We start from the raw sequence: 23,700 nt of genomic DNA, 5'->3' as shown, positions 1-23,700 counted from the left end.
TGCCTCATCACCCTGACCAAAAGTGAGCTATTTCTGCAGATGCCCTACAGAGCTTTTGGCTACACTGTGGCCCACAGCACTGTGTCCTGCTTTGCATTAGGGTTGTTGGCATGGTAACAGTGATGGCAATGGAACCTGAGGGGATTCTGTTGAGGGGCTCCAGAGAAAGGATGTCTTTGCTAATCAAAGGCTGCCAAGCTTCTTCCCTGGCTGTACCTGCATGTGATGCCTGGAACTCCCATCCTGAGACTCTGAGGGAAGAAGACACTTGGCTACACATTGCAAATGGCACAATGGCAAGATGGATTAGCTTGGGTTGTGACACCAGCATCTGCAAGCCACCTGGCAATATCTCCAGGCCTGAAAAGCCTCATCTCTTGGTCACAGGGCTTGGATCTCACCAAATGGAGATCCTTTTTATATTTATATTGCCAACAAATGTACAGTAGGCATTCTATGAATATTATTTCTTTGCCATTTATTCTACTCAAGTCACCCAAAGTATACTGAGTACCTACCATATGCCACACACTAGCCAAGGGCTTGCTAGGAGTAAAATCTATAATCATTATATTAATAACATAGGCACTGCCTATCTTACTCATAAGGCCATGCCTTATTTTTCCATACCCTCAAATAAACAGTCTTTACTCCCATAACAAAACTACTAGAAACTTCCAGAATGTACATGCTCTCTTCCTTCACGTACACTTTCCCCTTACACTCACAACATCCTGTTGGCTGTCCACAGTTACCCCTGCAAATCCTGTCTATGGTGGGCTACAGGATGGCTCCCAAAGATATCCACATCCTAATCCATGGAAACTGTGAGTGCTACCTTATATGGCAAAAGGGACTTTTCAGATGTGATTACATTAAGGATTTTGAGATGGAGATATTATCCTGGATTATCCAAGTGAGCCCTAAATGTAGTCACAATCTTCTTTATAAGAAAGGCAGAGGTTAGCCGGGTGCAGTGGCACGCACCCATAGTCCCAGCTACTTGGGAGGCTGGAGTGGGAAGACTGCTTGAACCCAGGAGTTAGAGGTTACAGACATCTGTAATTGTATCACTGCACTCCAGTCTGGGCAACAAAGCAAGACTGTCTCAAAAAAAAAAAAAAAAAAAAAAGGCACAGGGCAATAAGGCACAGAAGAGGAGGCAATATGGCAATGTAACCCCAGACTACAGAAGCAGAGATTAGAATAGTCATGTAGCCACACAAGCCAAAGAACACCTGGAGCTACCAGAAGCTGGAAGGGACAGGAAATGGATTCTCCTCTGGTGCCTCTCAAAGGAACCAGCTCTGCTAACACCTTGATTTTAGTCCTGTAAGACTCATTTCAGACTTCTGGTCTCCAGAATTGTAAGAAAATAAATTTCTGTTGTTTTAAGCCACTAAATAAATATGTGCAATTTGTTCCAGCAGCAATAGGAGACTAACACACTGCTCATTTCTCAGAACTCAGATCAAACCTCCAGGAGACCTTCTGCAACAGCCTAGGGTAGTTCCCTCTCCCTGTCCCCCTTCATACAGCACTGTCCACAGTGTAGGCCATCATCAGTCTCAGGGTTGGTGTTCCTTGACCGTGAACACGCTGTCTCATTCATATCTCCAGCCCTAAGGCTCAGCATAATGCCTGTCACCAGGTGGGGACTCAATGTCTATTGAACCAATGAATGAGTGTAGGAAGGTATGTGGTCTGATAACACTGGGTTTTTATCCAAGACATCACAGTTGACTTTAGCTATTGACTTTGACCTAAGAAAAGTAAAATATTGCGCAATCCAAAGAAAGATTTTTGTGTTCTTTCCTCTTTACAAAAGCAAGGCTTTCACAACTTTTTGGCAGTTGCTGGGATTATGGCTTATTTCGTTTTTCAATTTTGGACTGTCAACAAGAGAACACTGATCATTTAAGATTACATCTGCCTGTGTCTGCCATCAACTGTGATCAAGATAATTTTAGTCTACACAGTAGCTCAGAGCAAGTTCCTTATTTTCATTTTGTTTGAAAACCAGAAGCATTTATTTTTAGAACAATTTTTATTAGCCTTGTTTTTTAGTTTTGGGGGTTTTTAATTTTTTTTTTTTTTTTGGAGACAGAGTCTCACTCTGTTGCCCGGGTTAGAGTGCCATGGAGTCAGCCTAGCTCATACCAACCTCAAACTCCTGGGCTCAAGCGATCCTCCTGCCTCAGCCTCCCGAGTAGCTGGGACTACAGGCATGCGCCACCATGCCTGGCTAATTTTTCTATATATATTTTTTTAGCTGTCCATATAATTTCTTTCTATTTGTAATAGAGACAGGGTCTCGCTCTTGCTCAGGCTAGTCTCGAACTCCTGATCTCAAGCGATCCTCTAACTCTGCCTCCCACAGTGCTAGGATTACAGGCGTGAGCCACTGCGCCCAGCCGGGTTTTTAATTTTTGTTGTTGCTGTTTGTTTTGGGTTTTGGTTTTTTGGGGTTTTTTTTGTATTGGCTGTAGGATCTAATTGGCCTGATTGGCAGAATATAAGCATTATATTCCAGGTCATTTTATTCTCTTTGAAAATTAAAACTCCCTTTCTCATCCTCCGCCCGGTTCTTCTTTCCGTGGCAGCAGAGCCTCTCCTTTTTTCCCACCTACCCTTCATAATCACTGCACTTCTTCTTAGACAGCTCCCTTCTCAGACATACAGTGAAGGAAATTCTTTAAAAGGGCCATTTTTCATACACTACTTAGAAATAGGCCATTATAACAGAGAGCTATGAAAAATTACACCCGAGAAAAGAGATCTGCTCAAGGTCATGGACAGAAAATGCAGCAGGGCTGGATTCTTTCCAGGTCTGACGCCAAAGCTGACTTTAAGCTTAAGCGACCGCTTTGCACTCATTTTTTTTTATAGTGAAAACATCATTGAACACTTTAGTCCTTGTAACTTTTCTTTCTGCAGCCTTGAACTCCTGGGCTCAAGCGATCTTTCCTGCCTCAGCCTCCCAGTGCTGGGATTACAGGCGTGAGCCACCATGCTGAGCCCCTGTAACTGTTTGATGGCATTAGTTAGGAAATCTCTCTCAGGCCTGTCAATAAAATAAAATGTATTAGGATAAAACATATATCTAATTTATATAATACTTGGATATGAGGAGTTTGAGACCACACCGAGCCAGAGTGAGACCCAGTCTCTACTAAAAATAGAAAAAATTAGCTGGGCATGGTGGTGCATGCCTGTAGTCCCAGCCACTCAGGAGGCTGAGGTAGTAGGATCCCTTGAGCCCAGGAGTTTGAAGTTGCTGTGAGCTAGGCTGATGCCACGGCACTCTAGTCCGGGCAACAGAGCGAGACTCTGTCTCAAAAAAATAAAAAATAAAATAAGACAAAAAAAGAAAAGAAAACAAAAAACAGCTTTGTAACAAAAAGCAGAAGTTCTCTTCCTCCCGGTCCTATGCTCCAAAGAGAAGATTTTTTTTAAATTGTGGTAAAATAGACAAATAAAATTAACCTTGTTTTTTTTTTTTTTTTTTTTTTGAGACAGAGTCACACTCTGTTGCCCGGGCTAGAGTGCTGTGGCATCAGCCTAGCTCACAGCAACCTCAAACTCCTGGGCTCAAGTGATCCTCCTGCCTCAGCCTCCCAAGCAGCTGGGACTACAGGCGTGTGCCACCATCCCTGGCTAGTTTTTTTCTGTATATATTTTTAGCTGTCCGGATCATTTCTTTCTATTTTTAGTAGAGACAGGGTCTCGCTCTTGCTCAGGCTGGTCTTGAACTCCTGACCTCAAGCTATCCTTCTGCTTTGGCCTCCCAGAGTGCTAGGCGCCTGGCCCCTCTGCTCCTTACTTCTCAACTATTATCAGGTGTAACTTCTGAGGTCAGTAACATATTCTGTTCCCTAATTGTGATTAAGTCTTCTGCACTTTATTCATAGGTTGATAATATGAATTAAAAAAAATCAATAAATGGTGTTTACATTTTGAGCCTGTTTTTGAAGCACGGAAGGAAAGGATATTATTAAGGGGGAGGGAATAAGAGCTTTCTCAGGGTAGCCAATGGCAAGAGCAAAATCACATGGACCATAAATCATGCAAATCATGTGCAGCATGCACAGCAGATGTGCTGGCTCAGGTAGAAAGCCCCTTGGCGGGCAATGGGGAATTGAGTTGGTTGAAGGGAGGGGAAAGGAAGTTAGAGGGCCTGGATGGCCTATATGCCGGGTTCTCCACTTCCCTATGCTGGCCCAAGAATGCTGAGTCAACATGATCCTGGTACCATGACTCAGGGACTCCCATATCAGCCATCTTGACTTCTCCTTCCCAGCCCCTCCTCCCCATCCATAGCGCCTACCAGGGCTTTGCAGAATCATTCCTGCACCTACCAAAGCTATGCAATTACTAACACAGAGGAAGGTCTCAGAGTGAAGACAAGAGAACGGAGAGGATGGAGAAAGAAACAATCACTGAAAACTGGCCAACTGCCAGTTTTGTGCCACCTACTCAACCCTTACCCCAACACTTTGTGTGAGATTGACATTATCATCCCCATTTACAGATAATGACTGAGGCTGGAGAGGCCCTGTGCTTGCCCAAAGCCAGAAGGCAAGTATGGGCAGAGCCTTGGCCCATGCTTAAGAGGCTGAAGCTCTCTGGGACTCATTTTCTTCATCTATAAGACACATTCCAAGGCATGCCTGCTCCTTGCACGGTGTCTCCTTGAAGATCCCGGCATGTGGGAGATATCCCAAAACTGGTAGCTGTGATTCCGTGGCATGTGTGCCTGGGAAGAGTCAGGAAAGTCTAGTGTCTTGGAAAGCCAAAGCCGGAGCAAAGTTGAAGGAGGAGCTCATTTCTCTCTCCCCCCAGGACTGACCCTCAAACTAGCAAGGAGAGTGGAAGGACCTCTACCCCTCATCTCACAGGCCCAGAGAGGGGCAACGATTTACCCAGTGTCACCCAGCAAGCTAATGGCTGAGCCTGCCAGGCAGGGCTGGGACCCCAGACTTGGGATATTCCCCAGTACCCCACATTCCCTGGGCCAGCTATCAAAGACAGTCTAATCAGGAAGGCACGTACTTGCAATCCCTCCTCATGATCTTTTTGTTCCTATGTCTTCCTGCCCCAACCCCACAGGAGCCTGAAGCATGGGGACCCTCCCCAGGAGCCAGGGTAACAGGGAGGTTTGAGGTCACTGTCAAGATTATAAAAAGAGGAGCGTGGAAACCTCCTCATGACACGTGGTCATTGAGCCAAAGTTCCAGATAAGGGCAAAGGTCTCCTCAGGCCAGACCCCACCCTCAGCCGCCTCTTCTGCTTGGAGGGGGTTACTTCATCCCCTCCACGTCAAGAGAGGGGAGGTCAGCCTACCCAGCCTTTCCCCCATTCTCCTCCTGTTCTCTGGAGGAAGGGTCAAGGCTGGACCAAAACAGTGTGGACCTGGAACCTACAGAAACCGTGCCACTCTTTGGGGCCCAGCACCACCTTTCCCAGCCAGTACCAGAGATGGACAGTCACCTTCTCTCTGTCCTGCAGCTCTGCCCAGGTCTCAGCATCTCACCTGCATCTGGGCTTCAGGGGACCTAAGGAGGGGCTGGAGAGAGAGTGAGAAAGGTCGCGGGCTGAGCCATAAGGTTGCTTTCCGTTCACGCAGGGGCAGCACAGGGAATTGTACGTTAGGCCCAACGCTAGGACTGGCAGATGAGGGGTGAAATACACAGGTCCCAGGTCCCTGAGGCCACCTTACTTGGTGCATAGCGGGGTAGGGATGGGAAGATGCCACGTGTGAGATGGGGTTACCAACATGCGTCCCTTCTGAAGTTGACATCTGGCCTCAGCCGGACTCTGCCCCAGACTCTGTGCCAGAGGACCCAGAGAGAGCTCACCCGCGGCACCCTTTGTCCCATCTGCCTCCCCACCCCCTGCAGGCCCTCTGCTCCAGCTGGCATGCCTCAGGGGCCCCTTTGGCCTCTGGCTCACACCCGGGGGAGGGGGGGATAGCACGTGACCCGCGCGCTAAACCCGGCGCAGGGGATGGACAGGTCTTGGCCTTGCCATCTGGCCTCGCAAGACGCCGCTGGCTCCCCCTCTCTGAAATCAACAAACTTTTGCGCCCTCAACGTCCAGGCCCCTGAGGGTTGGGACGGAGACCTGCAGCCCTGGCCTTTGGATCCAGAAGGAAACCAGGGCAATTCTTCTAGGGTGGGAGGGGAAAGGCCTCGGGGTCCGAGGGGAAGGTGGCCTTGGAGCAGAGTCGCCACCTCCGCGCCTCGCCCCGCCCCTCCAGGACCAAGTCCTCGGCACAGGCTACCCTCCCCGCCTCCCCGCCCGCTCTGCGCTCGCCCCGCCTCGGCTCACTTTAAAAGTTTCCTCCGGCCGGGACGCAGGGCAAAGCGAGCCATGGCTGTCTACGTCGGGATGCTTCGCCTGGGGAGGCTGTGCGCCGCGAGCCGGGGGGTGCTGGGGGCCCGGGCCGTCCTCTTTCGGACCTGGCAGGAAGCGAAGTTGCAGAGTGTCCGCCCGCTCAGGTATGGGGCCCCGGGAAGAAAGGGGGCGGGACGTCCCTCCGGAGAGGATCTTGGGGGTCCCGCAGAGCTTCCCTGGGGTCCCATCCAGGAAGGCTCGCGGCTGCCCCATCTTTGTGTGGCGCGCGGTGGGGAGTAGGTACTCACACCCCCCACACACCCCACCCGCCCCCTAGCACCTAGGCAACAGGAAAAGCTCGCCTGGCCCGTGTGGATGGGGGTTTTGACTGGTGGCTGCAGCGACCCTGTGCTGACTCTGAGTTCTGGTCCAGGACTCTAAATTCTTCTTCCCTTATGGGCACACACACAGAGGGCCAGGAGTGTCCATCCTGACAGGGAGGCACAAGGGCCAAGGCCTGGGCTCTGCCCCCAGGTCCCTGCCTCTGAGCTGGAACCCCTTCGAGGATAAACTCCAGTCTCCCCAACCCAGGCCACTAAACTTAGCAGTCTCCCCTCTGTCATCAGCTGCTGACAAGCACTGCTTTCGCGCCTTGCTGCCTACTCTTGGGCCCGTTTGCTTCTGTCTTCATTGCAAGGGGTGGAATGGAGGCTGGCAGGCAGAGGGATGCCAGTTTCCAGGAGCTTTGCTGCCTCTGTGGCAGCACAGTAAGTAAAGCTGCTTTCCTGGTGTCCCCCAGGCCTGGGGAGGACCCCGTGAGATTGCAAATGAGAAGTGTGTGCTTGGTTGCACAGAGCTGGCTCCCACTCCCACTCATGCTGTCGCGTGTGTTAGCTTCCACGCTGAGGAGGGGCGGGCACGGCTGAGCCTGCCATGCCCCCAGCCAGGCCAGGTTCTAAGTCTGTGGTCAGGACAGCGTTCTTAACTTCAGATGGGGTGTGGGCCTGGGCACAGAAAAGGGAGAAAAAACCTCAACAGGGCTGTGTCTCTAGAAGGAGATGCAAATTCTTTTTTGGCTAGAATGCCAAGATCACACTTTTTGATCTTGCTGGTTCCTGAAACCTAGAAAGTATGCAATGCTTTAACATCACTCTGCCCAATTTCCTGAGAAAAGTCTGGCCAGTAGATGGGATTAGGATGAAAAGGACTGGGTCCTCTTCCAGCTCTGTCACTCGCTACTTCCTGGTGCCTCCCTAGGCAAGTTCAGCTCTCCCCCCAACCCCAGCCTCCAGGCCCCTCCTCTGGACTCCTGGGTGCCCCCTCAGGCTGGGAGGACTCTAAGGAAAGTTACTTCCCAAAGCGTACACATTTTATAAAGCTAAGTCAGGGCATATGGCTACATTTCTGACCTTTGACTTTTTTGTGTATAAACAAAACAAGTCACTTACTTGTTACAGGCCCGGGACTTTTGGGTGGGGGTGGGGGGCCCACAAGGCCTCAGAGAAATTCTGTGTCTGTATCAGGAAGATGCCCATTTATCCAGAGAGATGATTTCCTGAGCACTTGGCCTAACCTCTCCCCTTCCCTTCCACTCTCTGATCTTGCATCCTTACCATCTGACCGTGGTGCTTTCCCCATCAGAAAAACAGGGTTCAAACATGCAGCAAGCATTGGTCAGAACAGATGCTGTGTCACGCACCTAGTGGGTGCTGTGGATACAGAAGCCAGAGTACTCAGTCCTCCGCCTTCTGGAAACTTGCAGTCCGGTGGGAGGGAAAAGATAAATCAAGGGGATCACGATTCGTTGTTCCAAGTGCTGGGGTGAAGAATGCTCCTGCACTTCTATCCTCTGCTTTTTCTGATCTGGTCACCCGCAGCCTGCTTGGCTGCTGCCCAACACCCAAACCTGTTACTCATTAGATCCCCGCTTTTGCCCAGTAGGGAAGAGCAAAGACTTTGAAGCCAGACCTACCTGGGTGACAGCCATGGCTCCTCCGCCTGCTGGTTATTACCTAACCTCTGAGTCTGGTTAGTTTGTCCCTAATATTACCTACTTGCTGCATTGTTGGGCTGTTGAACACAAGGTTATTCTTTTTTTTTTTTTTTTGAGACAGAGTCTCGCTCTGTTGCCCGGGCTAGAGTGAGTGCCATGGCGTCAGCCTAGCTCACAGCAACCTCAAACTCCTGGGCTTAAGCGATCCTACTGCCTCAGCCTCCCCAGTAGCTTCTATATATATTTTTTAGTTGGCCAGATAATTTATTTCTATTTTTAGTAGAGACGGGGGTCTCGCTCTTGCTCAGGCTGGTCTCGAACTCCTGACCTCGAGCGATCCACCCGCCTCGGCCTCCCAGAGTGCTAGGATTACAGGCGTGAGCCACCGTGCCCGGCCCACGAGGTTATTCTTCACCTCAGCCTTTCCATAGAGGCAGGCCTGGTCCCTGAAAACCTTCAGATGGTGTCTGGGTGGGAATTAGGACTCCCTTGAAAGTATGAGAGGACCCCCTCCTCAGTGGCCTCTTTTGTGAACCTGATTCTTTCTCCTGGCCAGCTGCAGTTACCAAGATGGTGGCTTCTGCCTGAACACAAGTCCAGTCCTTGGATCTGCTGGACATCCACCTCGTGCATCCAAGGCAGGGCTGTCCAGAGCCTTTTTCCCTGGGAGGAAAGAAGCAGCTGTCCATTGCTTTCCATAGCTTCTCACCACCCACTCCTTCGCCTTGTCCACTCACCTCCTTCCCCCGGGAAGGTGGATGGGCTGCTCTGGGGCTTTAGCTGAGCCTCCAGGGAAGAATTCAAAGAGACATGTGGGATGAGCAGGCTTCCTCCAGACGCCCTCTAAAGCTGTCCTGGGGCTGCCTATGGCACAGCTGCATGGGGTTGTTGGGAACACTCAGAGCTGGGAAGGGCAGAGAGAACGGTGGCTTAAGCCTCCTAAAATTGAGGGTGCTGCTCAGGGCTGGGAATCCACTCACTTGGTGGTGGGTACGGAGGGGTAAGTGGGCTTCACGGGGGGGCCACCCTCCAGGGGTATAATCATGGGGAACTCTCAACCTAAAGGAAAAAAACTTACGCAAAATTAACATAAGTGGAGAGGTTATTTGGGCCAAGTTGGAGGACTGCAACCAGGGAGCAGTTGCAAGTGAGTTTTTAAAGGAAAACTAGAGGCAGGTCCTAGGTGGTTTACCAAGAATTTACATTAAAATAACATGAGCTATCGATTGGCTATACATCGTTCTTTATATCACAAAGTCCTGGAAGGGGAAGATTGTGGGTGAGGTCTTCAGTTAGGAACAAAATTCCTTTAAACAGTTGCTCCCGGGCATGGGGGTGGGGTGGGGCAACCTATCTAAAGCTTTTACTCTCACCTCTCAGGGCCTGATAAATTTTGCATACCTCACAAAGCTCAGACTGCTCTGAGTTATTTTCTCTTTTCTGAAGATCTAGAACTTAACTATAAAATGCTATTTCTGGCCGGGCGAGGTGGCTCACGCCTGTAATCCTAGCACTCTGGGAGGCCGTGGCGGGTGGATCGCTCGAGGTCAGGAGTTTGAGACCAGCCTGAGCAAGAGTGAGACCCCGTCTTTACTAAACATAGAAAAATTAGCCGGGTGTGATGGTGCATGCCTGTAGTCCCAGCTATTCGGGAGGCTGAGGCAGGAGGATCGCTTGAGCCCAGGAGTTTGAGGTTGCTTGGAGCTAGGCTGACGCCACGGCACTCTAGCCCAGGTGACAGAGGAAGACTCCGTCTCAAAATAAATAAATAAATAAACTATGAACTTGTCTATTGCAAGCAATGAAGGGTACACATCTGTTTTAGTTACCCTCCCCCACCTTGCATGCAGTAGGCTGCAGTTTACTGTGGAGGGTGTAGCAGAGGATACAAAGATGAATGAGCTTGTTTTCACTGGGCCTACAGGGGCGGGCCATTGACACACTGATTCAAGGCAGAAAGTGTATAGTACCATTAAGGACATCAGATAAAGCCGAAAGACTCTGGGCGATAGGAATGGAAAGGGAGACTTCCTGAAGAGGCTGGGATTTCAGCCTGATCCTTGGAGTGATAAGGCTGCAGTGTGACGTGTGTAGCCTAAATACTTTAGTGAAATGTCACTGGTGCTTGAATCAGCCTGAACCCTGCGTCAGTAGAAGCCCACCTAACATCCCTCACATTATTTTACTTATTTAATCTATAGATGGAAACGTTGGAGCCAGACAGATCTGGATTCAAATGAACCACTTTCTAGCTGAGTAGTGTTTGACTTAAGCTGAACTTGACTTTTCTCATGTACAAGTAGTGTTCTTGTGAGGATTAAGTGAGGTTACATAAGAAAATGCTTAACACAGCCTTTTTTTTTTTTTTTTGGACAGAATCTCACTCTGTTCCCCAGGCTAGAGTGCCGTGGCATCAGCCTAGCTCGCAGCAACCTCAAACTCCTGGGCTCAAGTGATCCTCCTGCCTTAGTCTCCCTAGTAGCTGGGACCACAAGCACATGCCACCACACCTGGCTAATTTTTCCTATTTTTAGCAGAGACAGAGTCTCGGTCTTGCTCAGGCTGACCTCGAACTCCTGTGCTCAAGGGATCCTCCCACCTCAGCCTCCCAGAGTGCTAGGATTACAGGTGTGATCCTCCATGCCCGGCCAACACAGCCCTGACATCAAGGACAAGTTTAGCTCATTGCAGTGGTGAGCTGTTTCACCAAAGTGCTTGTATAACAATGGCTTTGCACATTCTTGCAGTGACGCTAGCGTCCACAGTTTAGTAACTGTGTCTGGAGAGTAAGAAGGAGAAGGTTCCAGCAGGGGGAACTGCCTAAGCAAAGGTGGGGCTGCTCAGGATATGTTGACAGATCTGTGCTTATGCTGAGCATTGGAATAAAGCCAATCATATGTTCAACAAGCCAACGTGCAGGCTGTAATTTCATCTCTATCGTTGGCTTTGCCATGGGAGTGTCCTGATAATGATGGGTGCCAACAATTCTGCCAGTGCCTCTCCCTTCAGAACTAAACCTACCGGCTTTCCAGCTTACAAACCATGTTTTGTAAACTTTGGTGGTATGCACGTGACATGTTCCTCGACTTGGGAGTTGGATACCAGGAAAGCAAATCCAGCCCTGCCACTCCTAACTCAGTGGGGCTTTAGGCAACTTACTAAACTGCTGTGCATCTTAGTTTCTTTGTCAAGTAGGCTGCTTGGACAAGATGCACTCAACACTTCTGTAGACATTCTGTGATTTCTAAAGAGGCTGGGGTTTGAGCCTGATCCCTGAAACCAATAGGGCTGTGGTTTGAAGTGTGCAGCCTTCATACTTTTATGAAATTTCACTTCGGCTTGATCCTTTATGAACCCCAAGGATGAAGCTCTTAACTTCCTGACTTTCTGTGATTCTGTAGCTCTCTGTGTGAATGGAAAACACCAAGGGTTTTGATGCTAGAAAGCTAAGATCTAGGCCTTGAATGTACCTTAGTAATCCCATTAAGGGACGAGTGTCCTGAATCAGCCCCGAACTTCTGGACACTCTTCCCGTGGGGGCTTCGTACAAGCATCCTGAGGGAAGACCTGCAGTGTGGATGCCTCTGACCTTAAGTATTTTAGGCTTTCAGGGATACCCCCTGTCTTCTTGAGGGAGTTTGCTAAGACCCAAATTATAACTTCCTATGTGATTTCTCTACATACCCCCAAACACACACACACTAGTAGTTCCATTCAAGATGCTGAAAATGGAAGCTTCTTCCACCAATATAGAGTATCTTGTTCAAAATCTTTATTGTAGCTCTTACTACTCGGGAGTTCTTTGTAGTCTGTGTCCTTCATAGGTTGTTTACTACCTTGGGGAGGTTCTGTTGGGTGGTAAAAAGATCATGGGTCTTTATAGTATAATTACAGACAGTAAACTGCACAGGTCTTAAGTGCGTAGTACAATGAATTTTAACAAATGTATACACCTATAACTCAACACCCCAAGACACAGAACTTGTTCATCACTCTAAAATAGTATGCTGTTCAGTAGAAACATAATGTGAGCCACTTCTGTAATTTTAAGCTTCCTAATGGCCATGTTTAGAAAGTAAAAAGGAGACAGTCATTTTAATGATGTATTTTCTTTAGCCCAGTCTAGCCAGAATATCGTCTCAACATGTAATCAATCTTTTAAAAATTGCTAATGAGATATTTTACATTCTTTTTTTTTCATAAAGTCTTCCAAATTGGATGTGTATTTGATACGCCACACCTTAATTCAAACGAGCCACATTTTAAGTGTTCAGTAGCCACATGTGACTAGGGCTACCATATACACTGCACGGCTCTAGAAATTTCGTTTATGCCCCTTTCTAGTCAATTGCCTTCCCCAGCCAGAGGCAACTATTGTTCTGATTTTTATCTCCATGGATTATTTTGGCTGCTCTTGAATTCTAGATTATGTGTATGTACTGGATAAACTTTTGTATCTGACTTCTTTTTTTTTTTATTTCAGAATATTGAGGGGGTACAAAAGTTTTTTTTTTTTTTTTTTTTTTTTTTTTTTAACAAGGATATGCTGTATAATGCTGAAGCAGGGCTTTCAGGGTGGCAGACACCAGGGCAGAGTTCATTGTACTCAGTAGGTAAGTTTTTGCCCCTCCCCCACAACCTTCCTCTGTGTCTGGCCTCTTTTGCTCAAAGGCAAGGAGTGCTTTTGGGTTGAGGGGTCAACTAACCTTGACAGCTCAATGTTTCTCTGTTCTTTTTTTTTAAAACTCAAGGTCTCACCACGTTGTTGCCTGGGCTAGATTTGAACTTTGAACTCCTGGGCTCTTGTTGGGGGAGGGGTAAAAAAAAAACCTCCTGGGTTTGAGCAATCTGCTTGTCTCAGCCTCCCAAGCAGCTGGGATTATAGGTATTTGGCTTCAGAGTTCTTTATGTATTCTAAGTAATAGTTCTTTGTCAGATATGTGATTTGCAAATATTTTTTTCCACCCTGTAGCTTTTTTATCATCTTCTTACCAGGGTCTTTCACAGGGAAGAATGTTTTAATATTAATGAAGTGTAGTGTATCAGTGTTGTGTTTTGTTTTGTTTTTATGGATTGTGCTTTTAGTGTCAAGTCTAAGGACTTTTTGCCTAGCCTAGATGCAGATTTTTAAATGTTTTCTAGTTTTACATTTTACGTTTAAGTCTGTGATCCACTTTATTTTATTTTTTATGTATAAGATGTGAGACGTAGTCAAAATTCATTTTTTTGCTGAGCACCTTTGTTAAATATCATAGTTATTCTTGGGCTTTTAATGGCCCCCATGCATTAAAATGGCCATCAATTAAGAAAACGATCATTTAGTGGTGCTCCTTTTTGGATTTGTCACAACAGCACCTTCATTTACTTGAACATAGCTGTGCATTGTAGCTGGTATAAATTACAGGTTCAAACTCAGTAATTCAAGGTTGTTCCCTCCTGCCCATGCATTGGTCATCTCTACCCCATGTCAGCTACCACCAGAAGTTCAGCCACTAGCCCAGTGTCTTCGTGCAGATTAGGAAAAGGAGCTTACTAAATGGCATGTGGACTGGAAGTATGGGACAGTGAATCTGGGGTGGTGTACGAGGGAGGTAGGAGAGGAGACCCTGCCTTTCAACCGCCATGGCTAGGAGATGCATTGGACCAATCAGCTAGAACTTAAGAGTAAATATGTTGAAGGACTGAGGCTTTCCTTTGAGTATAGCACGTGAACTTCATGGACAGATCAAAGCTCTTCCTCATTGCATAAATGTTGGTATCAACCTTGGCCCTTCACATGACAGGTGCAGTGGGTCTCTTTCTGTCAATGTCAGGAAGTTGCTCCATCTTGGGAATGTTTTAGGTACCCTTCTTAGGACGGACCTTAGGATCATCAAGGTCCTACGTATAATATCTAATACTATGTCTACATTTCACTTTATTTGTGTGGATTCAACATAGAGCTTGGCACACAGCAAGTTCAAGTTTTGCTTTTGGAACTTTGTCAATTTTTTTTTCTGAGCTTTTTTTGAGACACAGTCTCACTCTGTCACCTGGGCTAGAGTGCTGTGGCATCAGCCCAGCTTACAGCAACCTCAAACTCCTGGGCTCAAGTGATCCTCCTGACTCAGCCTCCCAAGTAGCTGGGACTACAGGCACATGCCACCCCGCCTGGCTAATTTTTTTCTGTTTTTAGTAGAGACAGGGTCTCGCTCTTGTTCAGGCTGGTCTCAAACTCCTGAGCTCAAACAACCCTCCTGCCTCGGCCTCCCAGAATGCTAGGATTGCAGGTGTGAGCCAGGGGGCCCGGCCTAAAGTTTACATTTGTTAAAACATGTAAAGCACTTACAATCATGCCATATGAGTAATAAGTGCACTTAGTTTTGGCTGGTTTTGGTATCCATAAACAATATATATTATGCTTTTATAATTTCAGCAAAAATAGTGTAATTGCCCTCTTTTTTCACTCTATGTGTTTTTGAAACCTACTCAAGTTGATGTTAGTTGAGACCTCTAGATCGAAGTTACTGTTTTCCCTGCAGTGTCATAGCCCATCAGGTGACTGTGTCTCTAGTAGTGGGATTGCCACACCGAAGAGGGGACATTTTAAGCTTTTTTTAGATACTGTCCTGGAGAGAGGCTGTGCTGTTGTGATCACCAGCAGCAACCGAGTTTCTCCGCTTTCCTACATCCTTGTCAATACGTGGTATTACTGGACTTTACAGCGTTTGCCACTCTGGTCAGGGTGAAAGGGTATCTTGCTGTGGTTTTAATTTCCATTTCCCCGATTACCAGCAAGATCGAACATCTTATGAAATGTTTATTGTTGATGTCTTCTGTGACTCTTCCGTTCATAGTCTTTGCCCATTTGTTGTGTTAGATTGTGCTTATTGATTTACAGAATTTTTAAAAAGATACAGGCTAAATATTAATCCTTTGTCTCTCTTTTTTTTTTTTTTTTGTGACAGAGTCTCGCTTTGTTGCCCGGGCTAGAGTGAGTGCCGTGGCATAAGCCTAGCTCACAACAGCCTCACGCTCCTGGGCTTAAGCAATCCTACTGCTTCAGCCTCCTGAGTAGTTGGGACTACAGGCATGCACCACCATGGCCGGCTAATTTTTTCTATATATATTTTTAGTTGGCCAGATCATTTCTTTCTATTTTTAGTAGAGACGGGGGTCTCACTCTTGCTCAGGCTGGTCTCGAACTCCTGACCTCGAGTGATCCACCCGCCTCGGCCTCCCAGAGTGCTAGGATTACAGGCGTGAGCCACTGCGCCCGGCCCCTTTGTCTCTTATATATAAAGTGAAATTTACAAACGCAGGCAGTTGCTTGCCTGTTAACCTTGTTGATGATGCGTGCTTCTCTGAGGACCTACAGGCCGGCCTCACATGGAATGCCTGTTGAAGGGATAGGAGCACAGGCCAGTTTATGACTTGGAACAAAACGGGGTATTGCTTTCAATTTCATCCCGGAAACCTTGCCGGTGGCTAGCATGACACCCTCCTGAGGAATCAGGGGTCAGCCTCAGCTTGGGGGATGTTCCTGAAGTTCTATGTGCCCCTCACAATAAGTCACGGTCGTGAGTCCACTGATCCTTCCTCAGCAGTGGTTTCTGAAAGGACCAAGGGGCCTTGCCCAGGGCCTGAGGCAATTCCAGTCCCTGGCAGGGGTACTGTCTACCTGTAAACCTCTGGCCCCAATTCCAGGAACCTCCACCCAGCAGGTAATATGTAACAGGAGACAAAACAAACAGCTTCTCCCCTTAGACTCTGGATTGCAGACCTGTTTTCCCGCTCAGGCACGTGCAAGCCCTCCATCTACGCCCAGCTCTGCCTGTGGCTTCTACCTAACCCTGTCAGAACTGTGTCATCCTTTGTGCCCACTCACAGTCACCTCCAGCCCCTGACTTTGGTTGCCAGCCCTGGGATGTCACAGAAGCCACAGCCGTTCCACCTGCAGTTCCCTGAGCCAGCTTGCCCTTGTTTTCTGTCCAGTTCCTCCTGCTGGTCCGCAAGGCCAGACTGGGCGGGGCTGGTGCCGGGGGCCCAGGCTTTCCAGGTTGGTCCAGCCAGGGGGCTGTGCAGGTGGGGTGCAAAGCCACTGTGGGTGGGTGCCAGGAGAGGTGAGCTGGAGCCACAACAACAGCGCAGTGAGATAAGAAGGCAGCGAAGAGGATGAATCAGGTACCACAACTAAATCATGGAAGAGTCGGTGTGTGCTTGAACTCTGCCAGGCGTGAGTTCCAGTGGGGGCAGCTGCTGAAGGGGCTGTCTCAAGAGGGGCTCTCTGTGGGCCTGTGCCACTGAGAGGGCCCCCAAGGGAAGCTGTGGACAGGCTGCGGGAGAAAGAACAATGCACTTAGAGAGGGGTGCAGATTTACCACCAACCAGGGTCAGAACCTGAAGAAAACGAACGTTTTGCTGCTTCATTCATAAAAACAAATGGTCCCGGGCCACGTGAGAATCAGAGACACATGCAGAAGTCCTTTTTAAACCCTAAGGCTTGGAAGAATGTCGCGCCGCACTCGCCTGCAAGGACGACGCAACAAACTGGAGTTCTTCCAACAGCAGTTTAATGAGGCATCTAGTCTAGTTACATGGCGAGAGACCCCGAACAGGAAGGACAGTGGGCTTATATACCATTGCAGGTAGTCGTGGCGGGAAGTGATTGGTAGAAGGCCCTGACAAGGCTCCCAGCAATGATTCTATTGGCTATGTGCTCACCCGTAATCAGAGACCGCTCCCAACAGCTCCCCCTTTTGTTTTGCAACACAAGCTTTGGGGACTCCAACCTCAAGGTCCGGATCCAGGGGGTGGAGTCCCTGAAGCAGGTGCAAAGGCCACCGTCTCCCGTGCAATGAGCAGAGACTCTGGGAGGTGCAACGGCTGGTAAGGGGGTGACACGCCACAATCTGGTGCAATGGGGAAACCCCTCAGAGTGCATGGGCCATGTCACGCTGTGCGAGAGGGGAGGCGGTCTTGACCTTCGGAGCGTAACATTTATAGCCAGATGCCAGGGGATTGACCACACTCGAGGGCGGCTAGGGCTTGGGTAACCACCACTCAGTCCCTGCGGCGCTGTGCACGAACGCGCAGGAACCCCCAGATCACGAAACCTGCTCCCAGGATCCCCATGAACCCTAGGGACCCCAGGCCAGCCCAGTCCCGAAGTCCTCGGACTATTGACTGAAATGTAGGAAAGAGACCATTGGTCACTGTCAAGTCCAGGCATGTGGAGTTAATGTGGGTGATCTCCAATTGCAACTGCCGGGTCAAGGCGGTAAATTGACTAGACCAGTGTCCTGTCAACATAACAGATAATTGACGAGACTTGTTGGCCGCGGCGGAAGCATTATCAAACGGTACCGCGGTAATGCATAGTCCTGTGAAACGCCATTCGCAGCCCAGCTGTGCCAGCTGCCATAAGGCATCTATTTGCTCCTGGACCAAGTCCACACGTTGGTTCAGTATCATGATACCACCCTTCAGGTGCGCGTTGACGGTGGATTGTGTGTCCAGAGCTGTAGCCACAGATGCCGATAGGTTGTTCAGCGTCTGTGCTGTCTGAACAGAGCCTACCGCTGCAGCCGTAGCGGCTGCCAGTGCGGCAGTCACTGCCAATGTAGAAATTACAGCTGCAGTAACGCCAAAATCTCTTCACTGTCGGAAAAGGGTCAAGGAGCTAGGAGCCTCCACCGGCCAAGGAATATGCCGAGGCATACGGGCAACAATTGCCATGGACTGGCTGGAGGCATTCCAGCAACGGGCATAGGAGCAGTTTGCCGTGGAGCAATTGAGAACACCAGGACCAGAGGAAGTAGCAGTGATCCAGATAAAAGGGGGCCAGAGGCAAACAGGTGTGGAGGGGAAAGACAGATTACGCTGCTGAATAGCGTGGACCGACGTCTCAAATGTTGAGGAGGAGTTCCATGTAAGATTGGCAAGGCCCAAAGAGGCATTAGTAGCGAACAGCCGGGGGAAGATCTGGGCATCATGGGTCACCGGCATCGGTCTCGGGAACACCGACAGGATGGCCCAGCGCCGGTCAGTCGTCACCGATGCGGCCAGCAGCAGAAAGGTCAGGAGCAGCAGCATCCCCGGCAGCGGACGCCCCATCATCTGCATCCTCCACATCCGCCAACCGCTGCACTCGCCGCGTTAAGCGTGCCGGGACCCACACTGGATCAGGAGTGTCCTGCGGGAAAACACAGACAGCTCCCCTGGACTGGCTCACAACCGGATCCGGGCCTTTCCATTTGTTAAGCAGGACATCCTTCCACAAGACCTGCTCTGATAAAGGGGAACCGGGGTTGGCGTGGCGGTCCGCAGCAGAGCGCCCCTGATCATCCAGCAAAAGAAAATTTAAAGTGAACAAGGTGAGAGAGAGCACAGGCTTAGGGGTACGTAAGCCCAAAGGGCTCGTCCCCGTCTCCCCCTTTTGTTTTTTGAGATAGGCCTTTAAGGTGCCATGGGCACGCTCTATGATACCCTGGGCCTGGGGGTTGTAGGGAAGGCCCGTGCGGTGCTCCACGCCTAGGCGTGTGCAGAATTGACGAAAAGCTTGTGAGGTATAGGCAGGGCCATTGTCAGTTTTGATAACCTGAGGTTTACCCCAGGCAGCCCAAGCCTCTAAGCAGTGGGTGATGACATGACTTACCTTTTCACCTGTCAAGGGAGTGGCATGAATTATGCCAGAGCAGGTATCAACAGAAACATGGACATAAGAAAGAGTGCCAAAGGAGGAGTAATGAGTGACGTCCATTTGCCACAAGTGGAGTGGCCGAAGACCACGAGGATTGACACCTACATGAGGTGCTGGACGAAAAGGTGCACAGGCCGCGCACTGCAGCACAATATCGCGTGCGGCTGCCCGCGAGAGGCCAAATTTGAGACGTAATGTCAGTGAAGGAGTATGGTATAGAGAATGAAACTGGCGAGCTGCCTCCAACGGAGAGCCAACCCAATAAGCGTGAGTGGCATGATCCGCCAGGGCATTGCCGCGTGCCATGGGGCCCGGCAAAAGGGAATGGGCCCGAATGTGCGTTATAAAAAATGGGGACCGCCGCGAATGGATGGCAGCACGGATAGCACAGAATAAGGAGAACACCGTGCTGCGAGAGTTAAGAGAATGGGCTGTTTCCAAGTGACGGACAGCCTGAACAACATAAGCAGAATCAGAGATTATATTAAGGGGCTCTGGCACGGTTCGGAGAACCAATTAAGCTGATTATTCTGCCAACGACCCTGTCCTAAGAGCATATCGGCATCCCAGGCAGGCTGGCCCTGCTGCGCGTTCTGCCGAGCTTGATTAATACAGGCTTCTTGATATATGGATTTCCAATCTAAATATTGCCCCATGGATAGACAGGCCCGCGCGGTACCAGCCCAATCACTGGGGGTCATGGCATGCGCACTTAGCCGTTCCAGTAGGCCACGGGTGTAAGCGGCATTGCACCCATAAGCCTTGACAGCTTCAACCAAAGCTTTTAGTTGCTTGTAATCTAGGTGTTCGTGAAAGCGATGTTGATTAGCGTCCTCAAAGACGGGGAAAGCAAACTCCCTCTGTATCTTCTTTCTAGCTCGGGGAGGCACAAACGAGGTTCCGCCCTCCATATTTAGAGGGGCGGATCCCGCAACGGGAAAAGGAGGGGCAGTAGCGTACGGGGGCGGGCGATTACGCTCCGCCTCATATCTAGCCGCCGCCTCCTCCAGCTCCGCCTTCTCCTGCGGAGACAGCCCCTCCTCCGCCTCGCGAGAACGCGAACGGGAAGAAGAGCGAGACGATGAAGAAGAACAGGAAGAAGAAGGACGAGAGGAAGAAGAAGAAGCCGACATGTGGAGGGAGGCCATTTTGAAAGCCACCTCCTCCATGTCCCTTTCAGGCGGCGGGCGTCCCCGCCGTTCCTGTTTACCCGCGGACTTACGTTCCTTTTTCGGCCTTTCCCTCGGCCGCCCCGGCCGAGCCGGACCCACTTTGCCTCTCTCAGACATACTATCTTGATAATCACTGAGTACTTGCTGACCTTCCCGGACCGGACCGCTGCAACGGTCGTCCTCTAAACAGGAGCGCACCAGTGCCCACACAGGGAGAACACACTCCCAAAGGGGACCAGACTCTCGGGCACGGCGAAGGTCCTGCTCTAGCTTATCCCAACTCGGAATCGTTAAAGACCCCGAGTGGAGAAACCATGGGGCCACCCGGTCCACGTCCTGCACAAAATGGCGCAGGACACGGTCAGGGATAACTAGGAGAGTTCCCCATGGGGTAGGTCACAAGCACCCGGTGCCGGCGTCAGAAGAGGGCAGGGGTCCAAAATAAAACCGCCCCAGCTGCTGTGGTTCTGAACTCACCTCCAAAGAGGTCGTCTCCGCCGGTGCGAGAAGTTCCCGGGTTTCGGCACCACTTGTCGCGCCGCACTCGCCTGCAAGGACGACGCAACAAACTGGAGTTCTTCCAACAGCAGTTTAATGAGGCATCTAGTCTAGTTACATGGCGAGAGACCCCGAACAGGAAGGACAGTGGGCTTATATACCATTGCAGGTAGTCGTGGCGGGAAGTGATTGGTAGAGGGCCCTGACAAGGCTCCCAGCAATGATTCTATTGGCTATGTGCTCACCCGTAATCAGAGACCGCTCCCAACAGAAGAACATTCCAGGCAGAGGACAGGCACCAAGGCGAAGTATCTTAAACCACACAAGATGGCTGAACAGAATTGTCCAGGGGTTACAGGATCCTGATCACAGGAAATAAGGTCAACCGGAACCACCAGTTACGGTTAATCAGCAATAGCCCGAAGCCACTTTGATATGTGACACCACCAGTGACCCGAGCCCAACTGCTGAAAACCCCCCTTTAAAAAAGCCCTGTTTTTCTGTCTTTGAGACACTAGTCCACTGCCCTCCTCATTTGGTGGCAAATTAATAAACTTCTCTCTCCTTTCCTAAAAAAATAAATAAATAAAAATAAACCATAAGGCTCTACAAAGATTCATTTTGTACCGCATTGGGGCCTTGGAAGCCAGACAGTCCTTTGAATCCCAGCTTGGCGGCTTCTGGGTCTGGGGCTTTGGGTGAAGCGCTGCATTTCTTTGAGTCTCATTCCCTCTCTGTAAAATGGGTGTGTATCTTAGCAACAGTTATGAAGATCACAGGAGATCATGTATGCAGAGGGTTTAGAAGAGAGCTGGCATCAGGACACACCAATAATCGTCAGCTCCCAATGTTCTGAAATATGCTTTTTCACCTAAAATGTATTAGACATTTTCCATATCATTAAATGTAGAGTATGTTCATTTTTTAATGGCTTAGTGTTCCCTTGTATAGATGCTCTATAATTTAGTTATCTAACCCCTTACTCAATAGGAATAAAGTTTTTTTTTCCCCTATTCTTTGCTAAGCAGCAATTAATGTCCTTATTTGAACCTTTCTTTTTCTTTTTTTTAAATAGAGGTGGGGTCTCGCTCTTGCTCAGGCTGGTTTCCAACTCCTGACCTCAAGGGATCCTCCCACATCGGCTTCCCAGAGTGCTAGGATTACAAGCGTGAGCCACCTGGCCCTTATTCATACCTTTAATCATTTGTTGGGTTTTTTTCTGTTTGTTTTTTGTTTCTTAGGATAGATTCCTAAAAGTAGAATTGCTGGGTCAAAAGGTATGCACATTCAAAATGTTAATAGATCCTAAATCAGAAGGGATCCAGATTTACAGGTTCTGCAGCTTGCACGATTTGGGGGTTACTCTTTCTGAAAAAGAATGTGAAACTATAAATAACAAATAACAAATTTAGTGCAAATGGAAGATTCGTTTAGAATAAGGGTAGAATTTGCGACAAATTGCTAGAAATGTGAAGGTTCTTTTTTTGAGATCTCTTTAAGCAATTTGCCAGAAATGCTGACACATATGTTGATTTGCAACCATCTTCCCCTCTGCAATTTCCAGAAACTCCCAGCACTAGGGTGGTGAACAGAGGCCAGTTTTCGGGGAGATTATGAAACATAAATTTTATAGGCTTCATGGGATTTGTACTCGTCCTCTAAAAATCTTGTACCAATTTATACTCTTGTATGTTTCTCTGCATCCTTGCCAATATTCTGTATTATTCATCATTCTTGCTTTTATGTAGAAATTCATAGCCATTTTATTAATCGCCTCTAGTTGGGGGAGCTTTATTTAGGCACTACTGAATACAGAATTATAATCTAGTGCTACAGTTTATCCTGGGATAACCTCTCCTACTGACTGCATGAAGCCAGCAAGAACACAGACTGACTCGGGTTACAAGGATGAACTCTTATGTAGCTGAAACTGCTTCCTGGTACTGCCTATGGGTACTCTTTGACAAGGATACCTGTCATGGAATTTTGAAGTTAAATATAGACTCCTCTAGCAATCTTTGGTTTGGGCAGAGGGTTACTGATTGGTTATATTTCCTCCTCTAATAACTTTTCATTTATTACAGTCTCAGACAAGTTGAATTACTTTCAATATATGTACATACAGGATTTTTGGAATAGCTTTTCGGGCCCAGCGGCATAATAATCCTGATGAATTTTTGAATGATTTAGTTTGAAATATCAGCTGCTAGAGGATCAGAGACTAAGTCTCTCTCCCAGCCGCCACACTTTCTTTCTCTGAAAACACACACACACACACACACACGCCTTTGCCACCATTTGAAAATAAGTTGCAGCCATCATAATATCAATTTTTTTATCTTTGCTCATGTCTTGGGGTGTTAGAGCCGGTTCCCCTCGGCCCTGGGAACAGAAAGACAGAGTCACTGAGGCTGCAAAGGCAAAGGAGTTTTATTTTGACTAGCTCGAGCTAGGGTCCAAGTCCCAGAGCACCAACACAGTGGTCTCTTTACGAACCAGGACCCCGCCCTGGGGTAAAAACAAAGCTTTTATACTTTTTTTTGCTGGAGTCTGTTGCTAGTTATTTCTGATAAGAGATTCTTTCCCAAGAGATTCCCTCCCAGGAGATTCTCTCCCCAGGGACACTCGCCCTGCACAGCCGCCTCCCTATCAGGAAGCCACCTGCGGTGCGGTTTTTTTCTTTTTTTAACTGCATTTGAGCATGGTTTTAGCTCTTTATCGTAATCAAGCAATAAGCAAGCAAGCTTTGTGTACAGAAGCGGAATTTGGCTGTTAGCTAAGAGCAAAAAAAACAAGTCACCATCAAACAAACTAAAATATTGTTTTAGTCCTACTCTACAGGGGAACAAATGCCTTGTGGTTGTTTTGCTTTGATTTGTGACACAGGCACCTTTTCTTATGCTTAGGGCCATTCATCTTCCATCTTCTGTGACTTTGTGCAGATTTGGTCATCATTGTGTTTCATGTGTCAGTGTCGCTTGGTCTGTTTTCGTGGAAAGCTGTTTCCAATCAGATGATGA

At 48.6% G+C, this 23,700-nt stretch overlaps 1 protein-coding gene across 1 annotated transcript in view; it reads left to right on the top strand.

Annotated features, from left to right (window-relative positions):
* The first annotated feature begins 6,276 nt into the window (after positions 1-6,276).
* ACSF2 (acyl-CoA synthetase family member 2) overlaps positions 6,277-23,700 on the top strand; it is a 40,329-nt gene continuing 22,905 nt past the window's right edge. The window contains exon 1 of the mRNA XM_045525717.1: positions 6,277-6,500. Within this exon, the coding sequence (XP_045381673.1) occupies positions 6,373-6,500 (128 nt within the window). The 5' untranslated portion in view covers positions 6,277-6,372. The remainder of the gene's footprint in view (positions 6,501-23,700) is intronic.

The sequence above is a fragment of the Lemur catta genome, chromosome 15 (assembly GCF_020740605.2).
Source record: "Lemur catta isolate mLemCat1 chromosome 15, mLemCat1.pri, whole genome shotgun sequence".
NCBI classification, from domain to species: Eukaryota; Metazoa; Chordata; class Mammalia; order Primates; family Lemuridae; genus Lemur; species Lemur catta.
Note: the sequence above shows the minus strand (reverse complement) of the source record. Positions and strands in the feature narration are given on the sequence as shown.